We start from the raw sequence: 22,275 nt of genomic DNA, 5'->3' as shown, positions 1-22,275 counted from the left end.
AAAGAAACACAGTTCAGACAGCTGAACGCAATGTGTAGCCTCTTCACCCTTGATGGCATAGATCTACATATCCTCCCGTTGGCGGAGGTCTGGGAAGCTCATCCACCCACCACACATCTCTTAGTGCCTGGCGTGTACTGGGTTTAGAGGATGAGCTGCAGAATAAAACAAAATGGTTTCCACACAATCTACCATCCTGGCAGGAAAGGATCATACAAAGACACATTGCAGGGTAATCTGTTTCTTAGGTTAACAAGAGGGAAAAAAGCAGCATGGTATATGGGAAAGCCACTTTGGAAAAGAGTTTAGTGGCTTTCCTATAAATATATTATAATTATATTTACCTGGCAATCCCATCTCCTTAGTTAATGACAACTTACAGCTACACTAAAACTCGTATCTGAATGATTTCAGCACCATTATTTATAATCGCCCTCCCTCCCAAATATTCTTCATCTAGTGGATGGATAAAAAAAAAATTGTGGTATGTCCATACAATGGAATACTATACAGCAATAGAAAGGAACTACACTGATTCCTGGCGAAAACATGGATGACCCTGACATGCATTATGCTAAGTGAAAGAACAATGTACCTTTATATGACATTCTGGAAGGGAAAATTAAAAGGCTGGAAAATAGATTAGTCATGCCAGGAAGCTGAGGTGAAAGGGTTGGTGGCAAAAGGGCAGGAAGGGAAATTTCACAGCAGGTTACATTGATGGAACTGAACCAAATCTTGATTGTGATGCAAGTTATGTAACTCATAGACCTCTACATCAGAGTGGTAGGTTCTGCTACATATAAAAATCTATCTTAAGAAGGCCAGTGAAGGGCAAACAAGGGAAGAAGGTATATAAAGTAAAAATAATGTTAGCATATGCTTAGAAAAATCTAGATAAAGACCTCATGTGCCAAATTGCTGACAGAAGTTATCTAGGTTGGAGAAAGGGGGGAGCTCTGTTTTCTCAATTATGCGTTTCTTTGATGTTTGAATATTCTGTAAGACGCATTGATTTCAAATTTAGATGAAGAAATCTGATTGTTGTACAAAATCTAACCCCCTGGTGTTGGTTATGGTGCTGTGGAGGGACACAAATTACGAGAGACACTCAGGTTATGTGATCCTTCATACTGGCTTCAAGTCAGCCCTTGTCCCTTCAGTGTAACGCCAATAGAGACCCCTCTGTAGAGCAGCCTGGGAGCCCCCATTTAGCTATCAGCCCCACTTGGCTGACGCTGAGGGGAGCTGGATCTCCAGGTTTGAGGGAACTGGTTATTCTAGGCTGGGGGCAAGGTAGGCTCCAAGCCTCCAGGGCCCTTGCCTTTCTGACAAAGGCAAAAACTGCTCGTGGCCTGAGGCAATCAACACCTTTGACGGCCATGTCTCGTGTTTACTGATGCTTGCTTTGGGCCAGTGTCTTGCTAGGGGCTTGTTACTTCATGCTATTTTGTGTTCCTTCGGCCTCAGATGTCTGCTTAAATAGGAGCAATATTCTAAGTACTGGGTGACATGTATGTGTGTGTATGTGTGTGTGTGTGTGTGGGTGGAGTGGGGCAGCCCAGACCTTGCTTGGGTGACCTCTGTGTGATGGGGTGGAGGAGCAGAGCCTAGACCTTGCCTTCATGGGTAGGAGACTCATGGGTAGGAGACTCATGGGTAGGAGACTCAGGTGCTGAAGGACACTAAATTGACTGAGAAGCATGGAGTGAAGGCCATTGTACGTGCAGTGGACTTAAAAGTTTTTCTGATATGAAGACATGACTATGACTGTGGGGGAGAGAGTGTCTTAGTTTACGTTGGATGCTGTTATACAAACCTTGATTGGTCTAGAGAGATGGCTCAGAGGTTAAGAGCTCTTCCAGAGGTCCTGAGTTCAATTCCCAGAAACCATATGGTGGCTCATGACCATCTGTAATGGAATCTGAAGCCCTTTTCTGGTGGGTCTGAAGACAGCTACAGTGTAGTATATGTGTGTGTGTGTGTGTGTGTGTGTGTGTGTGTGTGTGTGTGAAAGAAAGAAAGAAAGAAAGAAAGAAAGAAAGAAAGAAAGAAGCAAACAACATGATTAAAGCAATTTGGGAAGGAAAAGGTTTATTTCAACTTAAAGTTCTTAGGTCACACTCCATAATGAAGAGAAGTCAGGACAGGAACCCAATGCAGGAACCTGGAGGCAGGAGCTGATGCAGAGGTCATGGAGGGGTGCTGCTTGCTGGCTTGCTCCCCATGGCTTGCTCAGCCTGCTTTCTTGTAGGACCCAAGACCACCTGCCCAAGGTTGGCCCCATCTATGATAGCTGATTCCTCTTGTTGTGGATTTGGCTTAATGCTTGCATTATAGGTTCCGAAACTGCACGAGAATCCCACAGGTAAGATGCTGCAGGTCCCTGTCTGCAGGTGCTTCAAATTGGTAAGTCAAGTTGCCAGCACCCAAGGGCTGAGCAGGAGACAGAGGTAGGACTTTAGATTTCCCAGGCAAGGGAACCCAGGGAAGAGGAACGTTTTAGAACTGCCACACCAGCGAGGCAGAAAGATCAGGCCTGAGAAGTCAGGACAGAGAGACAGCCAACATGTCAGAGTTGGGGATCGTAGCCCAGAAGGGCTACAGGCCGAGGCAGCCAGGATGGAATATAGGTTTTAGTAAGTAATGATTCAGGAATATCAGAGGGCAGAGTGTGCTAGCCGTGTGGAGGTTTGAGAGTGGCCCCAACATTGAGCTTCTTAGGGCATATTAAAATATGGCTCTGTGTGTGTGTGTGTGTGTGTGTGTGTGTGTGTGTGTGTGTGTGATTTGAGTCCACAACATTGAGGTGGTAGCAAGAAACTTGAGCTGCCACCTCCAAGCAAGTAGAACAAATTAAAAATAACAACAATAGCACCCTCCATGTGATCTCAGAGCTGTGATGTTCATATGAAGAATGCAAACACAGAGGGTCAGAAAAGCAAGGCCATCTTCTTTTCTTCATTTTTTTTTGTTCGTTTGTTTTTATCAAGATGGGGTCTCATTATGTATTTCTGGCTGTCGTGGAATTCACTCTGTAGACTAGGTTGTGTAGGGATAATCTTTTGTGTACCCTGTGAAAGCATCACCTGTCAATAAGGAGCTGAATGGCCAATAGCAAAGCAGGAGAGATAGGCAGGACTCCCAGGAAGAGATAAGAACTCTGGGAAAGAGTCAGGCACAGGAGATTTACCCATGAGACACAGAGGAAGTGAGATGTGTGAAAATGAGGAGAGGCCACCAGCCATGTGGCAGAAATTAGATTAATATAATGGGGTAATTGAGTGATGAGATAGTGGGAAACAATGCTGGCTATAATATATTAATACCATTAACTAATAAATATAGTCTCCTGTTATTATTCAGGAACAGAGGTGAACATAGAAAAAAAAAATCCAAATACTTGGCGCCCAACGTGGGGCTCGTGTATATCCTAACTTAGAGTTTGAGAAAAATCCCTGAATGGAACAGCAGGGAACAAACACTTCCCAAAGCCAGACACAATTTCCTAGCAGGGCAGGAGGTGGTCCCTTTAAGAGAAAGAAGATGGAAACCTCAGGTATTCTCCACAAGCAAAAAATTAATAAAATAAAATAAAATAAACTTCCCAAAGCTGTGGTGGGAAATGGGCAAAAACTGCAGCCCACTTGGAACTAGCCGCGATCCGGTGACCATTGCAGTCTTTGGCACCACTTTCCCAGAGTGGGTGGAAGTCAGACATGCTGAGCCAGCACATGTGGCAGGGCTCTAGGGCCTGGGACTACACGCCCATGTCCACAAATGTGATGCCTACTGATATAAGGCTGGGCTCTCATGGAAAGGCAAACAGTGACTCCATCCCCCAAACCAGCATGGGCCACCATCTAGATGGAGCCAAGAGTGCAGAGCCAGCTGCTCTGGGCATGTGTTAGCCCTGAGTGGCCACAGATACACAAAAAGGCAGAAGAAACATTATCCCAGAGCTACAGTATCACTGACTACAGTATGACCGAGGGGCTAATGTATTAATTTTAAAAACAGTAAAAGAGAAAAAGAAACTAAATGTAGATAGTCATAGGGAGAAGTATTAAATACTGTGTCTGAAGGAGAGAGAGATTAACATAGTTTTCTATGTTGAAAACTGAGGAAAGTGGGGGCTGGAGAGATGGCACAGAGGTTAAGAGCACTGTCTGCACTTCCAGAGGTCCTGAGTTCAATTCCCAGCAATCACATGGTGGCTCACAACCATCCAAAATGGGATCTGATGTCCTCTTCTGACCTGCAGACATACATGCAGGCAGAATGCTGTATACAGTAATAAATGAATAAATCTTTAAAACAAAAATGAAGAAAAGCACATTGACAGAGGGCCTTTGGATCCCGTATAATTTGGTTTAACTTATCAGCATTCAAATGATTATATGTCCAGTGATGATTGTAATTTTTATATCCTCTTTCCAAAAGAGCAGGATAAAGCAGAGTTTGATAAGGAGAGGATAAAATGTTGGGAATACCAAGTGACAGGGCATAGAACAGAGATTAGAACATTCTTTGTATCAGAATAAAGAACTTTCAGAAGAATCCGATCTGGAACCTACAGAGACCAGCAGAGAAAGTAGATGAGAGAAATCCACAAAGGCCTGAGGAATTACAATGACAGGTCCACAGAGTACAGATTATGTTTGATGCTGCCTAAGAGCAAGGCCATGTGATAGCTTACATGGTGTTTTTGTAGAGTTTGAAGATATAAAATGTTACACATTTTGATATATCATACTATTGATACATATTGATACATCATACTATTGATACATCATACTATTGATAAGTATTAAGAATTCCAGTGGGCTTTTTGCCTAGAGTTCTGAAAAGGCGGATTCTATAATTACACATTTATTCGAAGTTATGGTTATTATGGGGATACCTGTACAAATTAAGACTGACAATGTTCAAGCATATATAGTCTAGTAAATGAAGCGGTTTTTGCATAATATAATATAAAGCATGTTATTGGCATGTCTCATCATCCTATAGGATAGGTAGCTGTAGAGAGATCTAATTGTATATTTGTTTAACAAACAAAGAGGGGCAATGAAGACCCTCAGCGATAGATAACATAGTTCGATATTGACTTTACATTTTTTTTAAATGCTAAGAAAAGAAAAGCAACAGTTGCTGAGAGACATTGGTGAAGTAGAAACTTCTAGTTTCTTCCGAAAGTCAGTTTGTGTCAAACGATGTTTTGCTGGAGCACACACAGGTCAAAGGATGTTTTGATATAGCATACAGGTGAAAGGACCTGTGATGAAGGACTATAAATATAACCCCACAGACAGTGGGAGAGGGAACATCGGTTTGGTTTGCTCTGCCTTGCTCTTCTTCGATAATGACACACTTGTGTTGGTTCGCCTCGCCTTACAGAGTGATGCTGAGCTCAGCTTGTGGGAACTCAGACATTGAGAGAAACTTGCCAAAGAACTGCTCGTGAGGTTCCTGAGGCAGCCTGCTGTTTCTGCAGCCTCACCTCAGGCTGGTTGGTGAGCCTGGTGGTTTCTTTAGGATTAAACTACCCCTGTTGGTTCTTGTGTGGTATCTGCCTACCAAGAGGGCTGGACTGCAGCTGCTGACTTATTTGATGTTTGCCATGGGACTGAACTGCTGCCAAAGAAGATCGAGTTTGCCCTCCAAAGAACAATTGCTAAACAGGTTCACTTCCCCCATATCCTAATAACTCTTCTCTTCCACTACCTCTGGAGGGTGGTGGCCGGGAGGAGAGGTTGAACCCTTATTAAAGGAGATTGCAAAAAATTTATGACTTTGGATATGGAGAGAGAAAAAAAATCTGCTGAAATAAACCAGCCCGTGTATTATAAAGATGTCTCAATGTCAGAATGGAAGGCAGGACATGTGTTGCATTGGGGGAGAGGTTTCGTGTTTGTTTCAACAGAAGACAGGGTAAGGATTCCTGAAAACCTTGGCAGCTGACATGAAGAAAGAAACCAAGAAGAGCAACAAAACAGGTAACGTGAGTGCTGAATCCTCCAAAGGAACAGCTCTGAGGCTGGCTGAGACAGGAAAAGTGTCACCACAGGGACAATAGATCTTGATGGTCACAGGGTTCTCACGACTTATGATGCCATCCTTGCTAATGGCATACATGAAATTTCACATTAAAGTTTGATTATACAGTCCAAACTAACTTCCAGGAAAGGACAAATGCCTTACCCGGTCCAACAAAGAGCAGAGCATCATGTTTAGCTGATCTGTATGCACTGCCCATCCCATACATGTGCAACTGAAGAAATGTATACAACCAGACATCGATAAAGTTAAAGCAGCCCTGACAAGATTCACCCTCGAGGATGCTGCAAAGGATGCTGGGATGCTGAGACATTTATTCCGGCATCCTGCTTGATCCAACCTCAGAATACCTCAGTGCTGTTTCATCAAAAGCTGACCCCAGCCTTTCAGACTGTTCCAGTCTGAAACCCTGTACTTTCCCACCACACAGAGACTGGACAACAAATGATAGATACAGCTGGCTTTCGTAAGACTAGCTAATATCCCAATTTTCTTAGGGACTCTAAAAGAGACGTTGCCCCTAGGCAGTAGGAAGCAATTTTAAGAGAATGATACTCCTTTCCTCCAAAAATGACTTTTTTTTTTTTTGGCCATTCCGTGGGTGATGAATATTTCTTGTTATTTTAGGGGCGCACTAGTTGTTAATGGTCTCCATAAGGGAGGATACAAAATATCCTTCTGTCTCTCCTGTCTATTGTTAGGGGGAAAGTGGGAAGAATGGATTAAAAGAAAACAAGGAGAGACAGAGAAACGATAGGGTAAAAGTGTAGCTTATTGCCTCTACTTTTAAACTAAAGAGCACCAACAAGCCAATTTTTTTTTACATTAGTATAGATCTTGCATATTGATACAGATTTAAGGTTATTTTTGCAACAATATACATTATATGGGTTTCAACTTTGTATAAGTTATACAAAGTTATACAACTTTGTACCTATGCAACTCATTTTTTAAACAATGCAATGTGAAGTTCTAGTCCTTTTGAAAGATGTTATTACAAACTGTTTAGGGTAATTAGGAAATGCAAGTCAGTAGTTAGTCAATCAAACTTAGAGGGTCATGTTAGATACTAGACTGGTTAATTACAGGAATAAGTTCCCTAGGTTGAATAGATAGCAAAGAGCTAGAAGCAATCACAGATATACTGTAGATCGATAGATGGTCTTCAGGAGCGTCAAAGATATACAGAATATGGCGTTTAAAAATGTTTTGTTAACCTAAGGCTTTTTATGACAGCGAGATGTGTCTACTCCTGGCAGCACCCCAGGAGCATTGAAAAACCTCCTTGTGGAGTTTGCTTCGATGTAGCAGACCTAGCTATCAGGCAAAATACTGCCCTTGCTTCAACTGCTGACAGAATGCTGTCCAAACTACAGGACAAGCAGGACATGGAGGAAGTTGACTGCCAAGCTTTGCCAGGACAAGGTAGGCACGTCCTTCAATATTCCTGCCTCACAGAAACGTCTGTCAGATATTCTTGGCCAGGAGGCTGAAGACAATACTGCAACAGCACAGAAGAACCAAGGGTGGGTGACCAGGCAGCCAGCAGTCTCTGTCATTTCTTATAGTTTTGGAAGCTGCTTCCTCTGCACTTCCTGTTTTCTCGGGTCTCTAATGTGGTTGAAGACGAGGTAGCCTCACCATTAAGCCTAAGTTGTTTAGGACTTAAGAAAATGTTTCAAGGCCTAAGAAGATATTCTTGCATCTGTCAATGCAAGTTATGATAGATGATGATTTAGGGGTGGAACACTGAACTCAGCCAAGGTTGGATAGATAGTAGAGTACTTTTTCCAAACTGGCCAAATACAGAACTGGACGCTGTGGAGGTCATCCTCACCTGATGGTTTTCATAAGTTTCTTACTGTATATAGCTTATTGATATTGGACGAAGAACCTTTTATTGGACTAAAAGGAGAAGATGTAGGGAGATGTACACTGGGTAGATGCATCACCTGCCCATGGAAAGCTGAATGGCCAATAGCAAAGCAGGAGAGACAAGGTAAGACTCCTGGGAAGAGAGGAAGTCAGACGTGTGAAAATGAGGAGGGGTCATCAGCTGTGTGGCAGAACTTAGAATAGTATAATGGGGTAATTGAGTGATGAGCTAGTGGGAAACAATGATGGCTATATGTAGTGCCATATTGGATTTGGGCCTGGCCGCTTTGTAACTGCATGGCCACAGTTAAGAAGTCGTGGGATTGTTGGACAGAGGCCTCTCCCATGTATTTACGGCCCAGGAAGAAAAGACCAAGTAGTAAACACCCGGTGTCTCCACTGCATGACCTCTGCTGAGCCCCGCTGATGCATGTGGAACTGACACACCTGGACCACACCTGGGTGGTGGTCAATTTACTTCTGCCTTTTGCTTCCTCAGCCTTTATTCTTGAGATTCTCAGGATTTCTCCCTAATTAATTCAGGTCGGTCTTTTGTTACCGAATTCTCGAGCCAGGTAGTCACGAGCTAGTGTTTCCCACTGTGCTTCCCAGTTATTTTCTACCTGGAGACTTGGGTATATAAGTGGTGAATAAAGCTACAGGAGTCTCTCACTATTCCTCCTCACTTTTCTTCCTCACTCTCACTCTTCTTCCTCACTCTCACTCTTCCTTCCGCTCTTCCACTCTCTCTTTCTCTTTCTCTCTCTCTCTTCCTCTCTTCCTCTCCTGGCTTGACACGATAACCTGTGTGTGTTTCTTTCATCCCGTAGGCTTTCGCCCGATTCTCGGTACTGTGTCGGTGCTGGCGCCGACAGCTATAAGACAAATGGCATTTATTAATAAATATAGTCTCCGTGTTATTATTTGGGACCTGGAACAGACATAGAAAAGCCTAAATGATTACAAGACTGGATTCAAACTCCCAGAGATGCTACACCTGCCTCTGCCGGTGCTGGGATTAAAGGTTTATGCCTCTATCCTTCCCCCTTTTTAAAAATTATTTTCCAAGTTTTATTATTACTGTTATTATCATTGTTATTATTGTTGTTCAATACAGGATTTCTTTCTATAGTTCTGGTTGTCCTGGAACTCATTTTGAAGACGAGGCTGGCCTCGAACTCAAAGATCTGCCTGCCTCTGCCTCCCAAGTGCTGGAACTAAAAGTGTGTGCCACCACCATCTCATCTGGCTAAAGCTTTTTTTTTTTTTTTTTAATTTTATTTATGCCTATGCCTGTGTGTGTATCACATACCCAAGCTAGAAGAGGGCCTATATCTACCCTCTATATCCTCTGGATGTTACGGGTAGTTGTGAACTGTGAGAAACAAACCCAGGCCCTCTACAAGAACTTGTCAGTCAAGCTATCTCTCCAGCTCCCAGAAGGCCACTTTTTCAAGGTCAGATAGCTAGTCAGGTGGCAGGGGGCGTGTTCTGACTGGCCAGATCTGCTGTGAGACTGGAGGAGAAAGTTTTCTATCTGAAGGAATTTTGAGAAGTGGCCTACCAAGTTCAGATGAACCTGTTCCGGTGGGACATGCATATTACCCAAGCAATGATCCCTCATGAAACTGTAGGGAGAGCAGGGGAGGTGGGCAGTGCCTTTGCCCCGTGAACCCGAGGATATGACTGAATCTCCAGCACCCATCTGACATGATTGCTGTTAATTGCTAACCTGACAGAATCTAGAACTGTCTTAGAGAAGTGTCTCTGCTCATGCCAGTGGAGGGATTATCTTGATCAGGTCAACTGAGGCAGGGAGGAAATGCATCACACCACTGTAGGTGGCACAATTTCCTTGGCTAGCACCCAAAACTGTATATTAAGAGTGGGAGAAAAATTTGCTGAGTGGGCAAATTCATCAAACCCTGCTTCCTGACTGTGTGTGTGCACTGTGACCAGCCGTTTCAAGCTCCGGTCATTTTTGTAAATCCTTACAGGAGCTACCCTCAAGCTGTAGCTGAGATCCCCTTTCTCCTTTAAGTTGCTCTTGTCAGGATAGTTGATCCCAAGCAACAGAAAGAACAACTAAGACACCACAGAAAAAGTTAAGTGAGGTGGTACATTCTTGTAAGCCCTGCTTTAGAGGGTCAAAGTCTAGCCGGATCCCTGAGGCCTGCTGGCCAGCTAGCTTATGCTCCATGGTGAGCCCCAGGCCAATGAGAGTCCCTTGACCAATGACACCTGAGGAACAGTGCATGTACACACACAGCGTACCCACACAGAGAACTCTGCTAAACCTGTCTGAGTTGTTGCATGGTTAACGAGAAATAGAGTCTGCTTGGTGGAAAACCATCTTAAGAGTAGACTTTTTTTTTTTTTTAAAGTAGGAGGGATGTTTACGGAGGGTTGTGTGTATGTGTGCGCGCGGAATAAAGAAGGGGTTTGTCTAGGCAGTAACCATTGTGAAACACACAGCCGTTCCCCCCGTAACGCACGCCGCTAACATTTACAGAAGCGGTTGTGATTAAGTGGGAAGCAAGCTCCTGAAAACTCTACACGGAAAAAAAGCCAGCCAAGTGAGATCGAGAGACTATAAAGTAAACAATCTATAGAGAAGGAAATGTAATTTATTTCCTGGGGGAAGTCGTCTAAGCCGACAGCAGCCACAGCAACTCTGTTCACAGACTCCATTCCGTACCCGAGGTAGCCTAGTGCCGTCAGCCCGGCGCGCATCTCAGGATGGATGGAGAAATCAGTGCAGTTGACTGACAACCATTTGATTAATATAACTGGCCGGTGGCCTCGGAGATGGGCAGCCCATTTCAGGAAGGAAAAACTAAGACGTGAGCAGGAGAGAGAGGGGTTGTTTGCTTCACACTCGCCGAGGCTGCCACAACCCAGGTGACCTCTGAAACCCAGCGAAACTGTCACCCAGGCAGAGCGGAGAGCGACTGGAGATTCACATGTCCTGGTTTCATCGCCACCCCATTGTTGCCTCGGAAAAGCCTAGGCTCTGTCCAAGGGTTGCTTTTCAATGATCTCTCACAGAAAGTTACGTCTCACCTCAGCATGGAGACCCAGCCAGCAGGGAGATAGCAGACCTGAGCTCAAGAACAGGACACATCGTTTCAGGCCTGGGCACCCAAAGTGCCAGATAGCTAGGAGAGTTCTGACGGGGTTGGGGAAGGGGGGACAGGTTTTGATTTTTGTCTAACATGCTAAGACTTGGGTTTGAGCGCTCCAGGGCAGGATGGGCAGGATGGGCAGGTATGCTGGGGGAGATCGGTTTACTTGCCCACCTGTCTGGACCACTCCTGAAGTCCCTAATTCAGGTCAACAGAGAGAAAGAGGTCTGTCTTTTTTTTTTTTTTTCCCGGAGCTGGGAACCGAACCCATGGCCTTGCACTTGCTAGGCAAGCGCTCTACCACTGAGCTAAATCCCCAACCCTTTTTTTTTTTTTTTTTTTTTTTTTTTTTTTTTTTTTTTTTTAATAGCAACTTCCAGGAGCCTGGCTGATTTTTCACTGGGGCCTGGCCTACAAGACAGAAAGTATAGCAGGCAAGGTGTGCTGGCAGGGCCGTGGGTGCAGTTGGCATCCCTCCTTCCAGAGTACAGCCTGGCTCTGGGCCATGTGGGCAGGCCCTGGGCTCCTTCATGAGTCTCAAGTTCACACTTGTGTAATCTGGACAGGAAACGTATGTGGCTAGCGAATTCTCTCTCTCCCTCTCTCCCCTCTGTTTTTGTTGTTTGCTTTTTGTTTGTTTGTTTGCTGGCTTCATGTAGCCCAGGCTGGCCTGGAACTCACTATGTGGTCAAAGGTGAACTTAAACTTCTGAAGCCACTGTCTCTACCTCTTGAGTGTTGAGATGATAGGAGTGCACCACCATGCCCAGTTGACCAGTTAATTGTTTGTGTGTGGTGTGTGTGTGTGTGTGTGTGTGTGTGTGTGTGTTGCCTGAGTGTATGTATATGTACTACCTGTTAAGTGAGAAGAAGGAGCTGCATCCCCTGGAACTGGAGTTACAGGCAGTTGTGAGTCACCATGTGGGTGCTGGGTACCAAATCAAGACCTCCGCTGAGCAGCCGGTGCTCTTACCTCCTGAGCCATCTGCCTAGAATCCTAACACACTTAAAAAGAAGATTCTGTTCATTTGCACGCCTTTAATCCCAGCACTCGGGAGGCAAAGGCAGGCAGATCTCTGTGGGTTCAAGGCCAGCCTGGTTTACAAAGTGAGTTCCAGGACCGCCAGAGAAACCCTGTCTCAACAACAAGAAGAAGCTCAAGCTGTTTGAGGCCATATTCCTTTCTCTCTCTCTCTCTCTCTCTCTCTCTCTCTCTCTCTCTCTCTGTATTGTATATCTATGTGTACTAAATGTGTACAATTAATTATACACGTGTATATTTGTATATTGTGTTATATGTGTGTGTACATATATGTACACTAGGCTACTCCCTTGGGAGACAGAGGCACGTGGGTTTCTGTAAGTTTAAGGTCAGCCCGATTGACTCAGTGAGTTCTAGGCCAGCCAGGGCTACACAGTGAGACCCTATTTAGAAAAAAAAAAAAAGTAGAGGTAATGCATTGTGCTAAACACCACGACCAAAAGCAACTTGGGGAGGAAAGGGTTTACTTGACTTACACTTCCATATCACTGTTCATCATCAAAAGAAGTCAGGGCAGGAACTTAATCAGGGCAGGAACCTGGAGGCAGGAGCTGATGCAGAGGTCATGGAGGGATGCTGCTCACTGGCTTGCTCCCCTGGCTTGCTCAGCTCACACACACACACACACACACACACGCGCACGCCAGATTCTTTAATATTTTATGTTTTATCTTATTTAATCTCAACAACTTCAGGTAAGTACTGTTATGAGACTATTTTTACATCACCGTCAACATTTACATAGATAATTTCAGTAGATTATGATAATCTGTAATTACAGATCAGCCTGCTTTCCGGTAGAACCAGGATCACCTGCCTAGGGATGGCACCACTCACAATGGGTTGACCTGCCTTCCGCCATCAATCACTAGTTAAGAAAATGCCCCACAGGCTTGCCTTTAGCCTGATATTTTTTTAAAAAAAAAAAGTTTATTTTATATATATTGGTGCTTTGACTGCATGTATGTCTGTGTGAGGGCGTCAGATCCCCTGCAACGGGAGTTACAGACAGTTGTGAGCTGGCATGTGGGTGCTGGGAATATGAACTCGGCTCCCCTAGAACAGCAACGAGTGCTCTTAACACCTGAGCCATCTCTCCAGGCTTTACAGCCTGCCCCTGTCACATGAGGCAGTTTCACACCTCACTCCCACAGTTTTGACTCCATTGGTTATCCAGAGAGGCTAAGAGCATTAGGAAACCTCTCCCGGTTGTGAGCAAAGCTCTTGCTGCCCAGAGTATCACAGTTTGAGTGTTGTAAAGCAGTAGTTCTCAACCTGTGGGTCTCCAAGGTTTTAGGGGGATTGATTAAGCCTTTCAGAAGGGTCATTGTATCCTGCATACCAGATAATTTACATTATGATTCACAACAGTAGCAAAATTTTAGCTATGAAGTAGCAATGAAATAATTTTATGGCGGGGGGGTGGGGTGGGGTGGGTGTGTGTCACCACAACACGAAGAACTGTATTAAAGGATCTCAGCATTAGGAAGGTTGAGAACCACTGCTATAAAACCATTCTTGGAGGGGTAACTCAACGCCATAGCCTAAAAATCGAATTACGGAAATGAAGGCGTAAAAACTGCCTCACGCGACCTGGGACGGGCCAGCGACTTTTATGGAGTGGTGTCAACGAATTGCCTTGTCCGTGTCAGCCTTCAATGCCAAAGAGCAGCCACAGCCACCCTAGGGATCCTGTCACAGGAGCCTCTGCTGCTCTGAGCTGCTGCCCCTAACAGCCAGCGACCATCAAGGAACTGTGGGCAGCCATGGTGGCCAAGAGAGGTTGAGAGAGATCAGCCTCACTTCAGTTCTGGGAGAGCACACTGAAACATTGGTGCCAGTTTTCATCAGGTTGGCAAAAGTGAGAAAGCACGGCTTGGCACCACACAGAAAGGCTGGCAGGGCTTCGAGGATCTGTAGGTTTCCAACCCCTTCCCCCGTATGGCTTCAGGCAGCGTGGACTGCTACAACCTCTGTGGGAAAGTCTTCTGGCCTTGTTTATCATCCATTGATTCTGTTCTTTATTTTTTGAGGCAGGGTGCCATGTAGTCTGGGCCGGCCTCAAACTCACAATACAGCTGAGGATGTCCTTGAATCTGTATCTCCTGCTCCCCACCTCGGCTGTTGAGGAGCACTGAGACGGTAGACGTGCGCGCCATCATTACTTGTTGATGGGATACTGGGAAATAAACTCAAGGTTTTCTGCATGCTAGACAACAAGCCCTCTGCCGACGGAGCTGTGTCGCTAGCTTCTTATGCATTTATTTATTCTTACATGATATCTGTTTGATAATATTATCCAACCCCCTGGTGCGTGCGTGCGTGCGTGTGTGTGTGCGTGTGTGCGTGTGCGCATGCGCGCGCGCCATCTTGCCAGCTCGCTTTCTTTCCCTGCAACGTTGGGGATTGAACCCAGGACCTTTCATGTTCTTGGCAAGCGCTCTGTTTCTGAGCCACGCCCCAGCTCCCTGGCTGTATTTATGAAAAATAAAAACATACATTTGCTAACAATAAAAAAGCAATTGCGTTTGGGAAACTTGATTCCGAAGAAATAAAAATGTCAGTCTATAAGAATCTATAGATAAGGATATTTACAGTGCCCTTTATGTAAAGTGGGAGAAGGAAAAAAAAAACCCTGGAAACCTCACTGAATGTTCGGGAACAGGGGAATAATTGGATACATTATGGCCCAGGTATTCTATGAGACATCACATAACTAACAAAACAGGGAGTTAGATGCAGATATATGGGCCTGGAGATGTATTTGTAATAAATGGTTAAATGGGAGAAAAGGCAGACTGTCAAATAGTATGTGTCCCATGATCACATTTTCACAAAAATTAAAATCAAAACAAAACAAAAGGGGTTTGGGGATTTAGCTCAGTGGTAGAGCTAGCAAGTGCAAGGCCCTGGGTTCGGTCCCCGGCTCCTAAAAAAAGAAAAGGAAAAAAACAAAAACAAAAACAAAACAAAACCCTAAACCTTAGGAAAAACAAAGAGATGTATCTTGAAGTCAGGTTGGTTGGTTGGTCTGGGTACGGAAGGAAGAGAGAGCCCAGATTCCTAGCAGGGCATGAGCCTTGGACGTCTCAGTAGGGTGCAAAAGTTGGTATTTTCTTTCTGGGGGGGTGGTGAGTTTGATCTTCAAAAGGCTTGTTCTTATTGTTGTTGTTGTTGGTGGTGGTGGTGGTGGTGGTGTGTGTGTGTGTGTGTGTGTGTATGTGTATGTGTATGTGTATGTGTATGTGTATGTGTATGTGTATGTGTGAGAGGAGTAGTTGCCTACAGAGACCAGGAGAGAGCATCGGATTCCCCTGGAGCTGAGTCCCAGGCAGTTGTGAGCTTCTGGGTAGGTGCTGGGAACTGGACTGGAGTCCTCTGCTGGAGCAGGAAGGGCTCTAACTGCTGAGCCATCTCTCCAGCCTAGGAGTGTGCTTTCAGATTCTTATTTCGGGTGTGTATATGGTGTGTGCACGTGGATGCACATGTGTGTGTGTGTGTGTGTGTGTGTGTGTGTGTGTGTGCAGATGTGATTATGGGCGTGCACACGTATGCACATGCTTGCAGAGGCCAGACACCATATGCTCTTTCTTACTATTCTCCAAATGTTTGGGGGATTTTCGTTTGTTTTTATTTTGGAGGCGGAGTCTCTCATTGAAATTACACCTCCCTAATTGGCTAAACTGGCTGGCCATCAGGCTTTGGGGACACACCTGCCCTACCCTACCCGTTATATATAGTTACAGGTGGACAGGCGACCTGGCCTTTCTGTGGATGCTGTGGCTCCTGATTCAGGTACTTATGCTTGCGTAGCATGTCCTTTATACAATGAGCCATCTCTCCAGCCTACGGTATCCATCCACACAGCTATATTCACCAGAGTCTGCGTTCTGCTTCCCCCAGAGTTTGCCAAGTAATCTAAGAAAAGCGCATCGAAGGGAGAAAAACCACACAAAACAAAAACAAACCAACAATCTCCATAGGAAGTGACCGGATGACACCTCCTCTTGTCCAAAGATGGACAAGTGGCTGGTGATTGTAAGGTATTGATTACTGCCTGGGGAGCTCGCACTGTGAGAAGTGCTCTCCCGGAGTTATCGTTCTGGGACTCCGAGCACTTGGGAAGAAAGGCAGGTCACAGGGTTAAGTGACCCTTGCAGGGCTGCACAGCTAGGGACCTGCAGAGCTGGGAATTGGAGCCCAGGTGCCTGAGGCTCGCAAGTGTTATCCTTTCCCCACACTGCAGAAGCAGCGTCTTCCTTCTCTTCTGTCTGTCTAATAGACACTTCCTCCTCTGGTCCTGTGTTTGCTTCCATTTTCTCTGCTACTACATTTCCTAACGGTGAAAGGGAACCCATCTGACCTCAGAGAACGAGACCCGAGGTCTCTGCACGCAGTGGGACTTTTATTTCCTGCCTGTGAAGCAACACTTGTGAGTAAACTCAGCCACTGGGCACAGATGAGGTTCTTGCACCTAAGGAACGGGACTTCAAGTCCCAGCCTGGCTCCCTGCTACTTCCCAGGCGCCCCCCTCTGACTTTTTGTTTTGCTTAGTGTTTATCTTATCTCCTGAGCTTAGCCACCAACTCCCAGTGCTTTCTCTATTGAGTAAGAACTCCTAGGATCCTTATCAGCCATCTCAGCTGTGCAGAGAGGCCAAGGAGTTCCCAGGTAGGACTGACCTGAAGGTTACCCCGGCAGCCTGCAGCCTTGGAGAAATGGGAAGAAACTGAGGCTTAAGAGATGCTGAGTGGTTGGGGATTTAGCTCAGTGGTAGAGCGCTTGCCTAGGAAGCTTGCAAGGCCCTGTCTGATCCCCCAGCTCTGGAAAAAAAAAGAACCAAAAAAAAAAAAAAAAAAAAAAAAAGAGATGCTGAGTGGCTGATCTGAAAGAAAGGCTCCCAGTTCCTTGGGGCTCTGGTTCTAAATACCTGTCGCCAGGATACTCACTGGCAGAGGGTCTGGGGTTTCCCCTTTTCCAGTCTGGGGCCCTGAATATGACAGGCAAGAAAACCCCTGGGTTTTGCTTATTCTGGTCTTGTTTTTTATTGGCTTCACCTCTCCCAGTCTCTTCTTCTCTCCCCTCCACCCCTCTCACTCTCATAGTTTTGAAATAAAGTCTTACGGCGCAGCCCAGGCTGGCTCCAAACACAGGGACCTTCCCTTTCGGCTCTCTCCTGTTGGAGGGTGTTTCCACCGTGCTCAGCTTTATCCTGCTTTTCAAGTGGCTATCGCGGCGCCTTCGACTGCTCTGTTTCCAATTTCACTTATGGGTTGACTTCTGTGGTTTGTTACTGTTATTACGGGACGGAGAGGTGATAAGCGCACTTTGTATTTTAAAAGAAGGAAAGAAGGAAAAAAAAAGTGAAATCTGATTCCCCTCTCCACCCCATCCCTCAGTGCCCCGGTTCCGCTCCCAAGGGGCATCTGATGTTACATGTGGTGTCATGGTAACCTTTCCAGGGCTATCTCAGTTAATCCACGCTTTGGGTCGTTCTCATTGAGAACGCATAGCACCAACTCATTATTTCTAATGGCTGCATAGAATTAAATTATTTGGTTGGCCATTCCCCGATGGCTGTACACATAGTCGACTCCAGTTTCTGCCCTACAGACAACACGGCAGCCTCATACTAGCTACACATTCCAAGCCTTTATACATCTTGTATATATGCCTGAACTGCTCTGAAGAGGATTACTGGGCCAAAGAGAGTACCCATTGTAAATGTAATTCTTTCTATGTATTAAAAATTCTTACAAATTAAATGTGCTTTGCTTCTTTGTCTCTATGTATCATTATATAGTAGTGTATATAGTGTAGTGTTTGTAGAGGGCGGAAGAAGACGCTGAAGAGAACTGGAGTTACAGATGGTTATAGGTGCTGGGAACTGAACCCGGGTCCTCTGTAAGAGGAACTAGTGCTCTTAACCACTGAGCCATCCCCTTCAGCCCCAGTGGAGAAGCCATGATGCTATTTTATATCCCTGTCCTTCCTACTCGGAAGGAAACATCCTTCTGCACGTGTAAAACCTGAGACTGACCGTATGATTTCCATTTCTGATTTCCTTCTGATAGACTCTCTGAACTGCTCGTGTTAACCAAATTTCTGCAGCCTTAATGGCACAAAGAACAGCAATTTATTTGCTCAGCTTTGGAAGCCGGGAAGACCAAGGCCAAGGCGTTGACCTATTTTGGTCTAGTTACAGCTGCCTTCCTGGTAATGGCTTCCTATGGCAAAGGAGGAACTCGAGTTTTCCTATGTCTCTTCTGTGGTCACTGATCTCAAGACAAGGACTCCACCCACGTGCTAATTACCATGTCGAAAAGCTGCCCCTTGTAGACTTTCAACATGAATTGTGAATGGGACACAAATATTTGGTCCTAGCGATACATAAAGTTGAGCAATTTTTAAAAATAAAACGCTAGCATTCCTGATCTGTAAACTGTTTCTTGTTCGTTTGTTTGGTTTTGATCCTGTGCCGCACCCCTCTCACCTCCCTTTTCCTTTCCCGTCTAACTTGCTTAGTCTGTGACCAGCTAGTAGGCTGTAGCCTGTGTGTGATGAATATGGGTGGACTCTGGGTATGATGGACCATCTGACTGGCTGCTCAGGTCTCAGTAACACTACATGTGTGCATAAAGTGTTGGGCATCCCCCTTGTAACGATTCCCTCAATAGCTTCTTAACGGAAATGTGTGGCTTGAGGTCAGCAGGTCAGCAATTAGGATTTGCTTTGGACACATTAGAAAATGAGGCATAGTTAAACTTTGTCGGGCAGGGTCACAGCTAGGCGTAGCAAAGCCAGCTCCTGGCATCCTTTCTAGAGCCTTCTGAATTCAGATAGTTCCGGTGTTCAGCCACTCAGTAACTTGGGGATGCACCCGAGCTAGCTCACTAGTTTCTGAGGACTCTGCAAAGTGACCTATGTGTATGAGCCACCTTCGTTGCAGGGTTTAAGGTTTGTGGTACTTTCAAAGCTCCATTGGTATGTAAGATTCGTCTCCCCTTTATTTCGCTTCCATCACTCTCAACAGCGTTTTATTTTTCCTTTGTTTCTTTGAGACAGGGTAGACCACGCTGGTCTGGAACTCCCAGAGATTACCTGCCTCTAAGTGCTGAGATTACAGTCATGCCCCACCACACCCCGCTAATTCTACCTCTTTTCAAGTCAACTTTCTCCTTTTCTCTATTTTGGGGCCAAAAACTCCTGGAGGGCAGTCTCCTGTATCAGCACTTCTTCCAGCCCCATTACTCTGAAGAAGGAATGCTGGTTATTGACCGCTTGGAGCTGGAGGCAGGGCCTGCTCCCCACATAGCACAGTGTGAATGTGGCACCTAAGAGCGCTGGGATCATCTATGCAAGGAATGCCTGCGTGCACGCACGGAGTGGGCGCGAAGGGCTCCAGAAGCACGGGTGCTTTAGGAGCTCAGCGCTCGGTAGGCAGCTAGCCCGGAGCCCTGGCTTCCCGATGCCCGGGTTCGAATCCCGCGGCCCCGGGCAAGCGCCTCGCTGCCTTTGTGTCTCCGAATCCTACTCCTCCGCCCGGTGCGATACGGCCGGCGGGCGCGAGGTTCCGAGGAGACACTCCTTGGCTCGCTCGCACAGGCCCGGCCGGCCCACGCCGCGCTTCAGGCCGGAGCAGCTAACAGGGCTCGGAGGCCGCGCCGGGGAAGCCGCGGCCTCCTCGGCCCGCGACTGACGCGCGCCCGCGCCCAGGGCGGGGCGTCCACGCAGCCCCGGCGTCCCACGGCAGCCCGCACCTCTTTCTCTCCCTCCTGGCTCGTCCCCGCTCCGAGAGGGCCGCGCTCGGCTCAGCAGCGCCTCCGCGAGCCACCGCTGCCGCCGCGGCCCCCCCCGCCCCCGCGCGGCCGGCGCCCGTCACGTGACGCGCCGCAGCCAATGGCGGGCCGAGCCGCGGTCGGCGGCCGCCATTGCTGTCAGAGCGAGCGAGCCCGGGGAGGGAGGAGAAGCGCGGCCGACTGGGGAGGAGGGGGGGGGGAGGAAGAGGAAGGAGGGACGGCGCTCGGCTGCCGGGGTCGCCCGCTGGCTTCGTCCGCACCCCCTTCGCGGGCTCGCGCGCGGCGGCGGCGGCGGCGGCTCCGGGCCGCTGCGGGGCTCGCGTGCCTCACGCGCCGGCGCGGCGGAGGGCGAGTCGCCCGCCGGCTGGAGATAAACAAGGCGGCCGACGAGGCGGCGAGGCGGAGGCGGAGGCGGCGGCCCTGCGCGACAGAGGCGGGCGGCGTTGCCGCGCCGCCCCCGCTGCCGCCGCCGCCGCCCTCGGGCCTCCAGCGCGGCCTCGCGCCCCGGTGCCCGCGAGCCGCCGCCCGGCCCGGCCCGCTCCGACATGCCCCGCTCTGGCGGCCGGGCTCGCGGAGGACCATGACCGCCGCGGCGAACTGGGTGGCGAACGGGGCGAGCCTGGAGGATTGTCACTCCAACCTCTTCTCGCTGGTGAGTGGCGGGGCGGGGGCCCGGGTGGGGGGCGCGACCTCCCCGCCGCGCAACTTTCTCCTCCCGGAGCCCTGGCGGCGTCGGCGAGCGCGGCGCCCGGCGTGGACGTGCGTGTGGAAGTCGGGGCGCTGCGGACGCCGGGGCGCGCTCGGAGCGCCCACCTCCGTGGCAATCACACCCCCTCCCCTCCCCTCCCCTTCCCCCCTCTTTTTTCTTTTTTTTTTCCTCCTCCTTCCCGAAATGTGGAAGGCTTCTCCGCCTTGTGCAGCCGCCGGCGCCGGTGATCTGCAGGCTTGCCCTCTCTCTCCCGATCGGATCGGCCGCTCGCCCGCGTCTGCCTTCTGAATTTCTCTTTCTTTCTACCTCCCTCTCTCTCTTTTTAAATTCCACAATGACACCTGCGATTTCGCCCGAAAACAGTTGATGGAAGGCGATGGTGTCAGGCAAAGGACTCTGGCAGCTGGAGCTCGCGCGGTTGTAAACACGGACAGCCGCCCGCCTCTCGAGGCTTACTATGCCGGAGAGCGGGAGAGCCGTTGCTCGGAGCCCACGGAAGGTGGAGGAAGCTGCTGCTCCTCGCTCTTCTCCGCTGCCTTTAAAAACTGTTTTCTCTGCCTTAACAAGGAAAACACACACACACACACACACACACACACACACACACACACACGCGCGAGCAACAAGCTGGGCGGTTTGATAACATCGCTTTTATCTGCCTTCGCCTCTCCTCTCCCGCTCTCGCCTCTGATAATTGACAACTTTTGCTTTGGAAGTGCATCGCCTGCCTTAATCTCGAACCATTTAGGGTGTCAATTGTTCTTCTGGAAGCCTGGCACCGGGTGGCGGCGGCTCGATTCATCGAAATTAAAAATGTATAGGGCTCCAGCAACTCTTTCCTGGCGGTGGCAGTGACATTTGGTGGTAAATGCCATCTTTGCTTTTTATTGGGTCGTATTACCTAGCTCTGAAAACATTCGCGTTGTTAAACCTGGCGCTTAGACTGATAATGGGAGTGCGTGGTCTTTAAATACGCGCTTTGTGCCTGAGTTACTGTATGTGGAGCTCTGTGCCCCGGAGAGTACGAATTTGTTTAAATATTGAGCAAAGATTTGTAAACAGATGTAAGGCAATTATGTTTCAAGTGTAGAATATAATTGGAAAATTGGTTGAACGGCCTATTTAATTTAGCCTTAAAAACTGAACTTATTTTAAGTTGTGTGCCCAATTTTGGTGGGGGAGCGTTGTGGGTGCTGCCTTTTGGAAAGCATGCGTTTATTGCAAATTATTTTCTGGAACCCCTGCTGTAGATAGAAGCTTTATTTCCTCTTAGTCCTTGTTTACACTGGATAAATAATTTAGTGTTCAAATTGTAATTAGTTACATTTAATTATGGGTGGCATAGATGTTTTTTCTCCCCTTGGAGACTAGTGGAGAAATAGGAATTGTTGCCAACTTTGGAAGTGTCATTCTGTTTTCATGCCGATAAAGAAATCAAGCATGATTTTGGCCTACAAAGACTGAGTGACACAGTACCCCTGCTTCCACTCTTGTAAGCAGACTGGTTCCAGGTCACCCCGAATTTTATCCAGAGGCTGAGTTTCAAGATTCAGTTAGCAGTTGGGGTTCTTCCTTTTACTACTGTGGGAATTTACTCTTGATCTTTTGATGTGAGATAAAACTACTTCTGCCTCTTTTTTCACCCCTCCACCCCCACTTCCCCTGT

General features: G+C 47.3%; 1 protein-coding gene across 1 annotated transcript in view; it reads left to right on the top strand.

Moving 5' to 3' along the window:
- Positions 1–20,060: 20,060 nt before the first annotated feature.
- The window catches only part of Med13l (mediator complex subunit 13L), a 204,426-nt gene continuing 202,211 nt past the window's right edge, over positions 20,061–22,275 (top strand). The window contains 1 exon segment of the mRNA XM_032886705.1: positions 20,061–20,552. Within this exon segment, the coding sequence (XP_032742596.1) occupies positions 20,481–20,552 (72 nt within the window). The 5' untranslated portion in view covers positions 20,061–20,480.

This window comes from Rattus rattus, chromosome 16 (genome assembly GCF_011064425.1).
Source record: "Rattus rattus isolate New Zealand chromosome 16, Rrattus_CSIRO_v1, whole genome shotgun sequence".
NCBI classification, from domain to species: Eukaryota; Metazoa; Chordata; class Mammalia; order Rodentia; family Muridae; genus Rattus; species Rattus rattus.
Note: the sequence above shows the minus strand (reverse complement) of the source record. Positions and strands in the feature narration are given on the sequence as shown.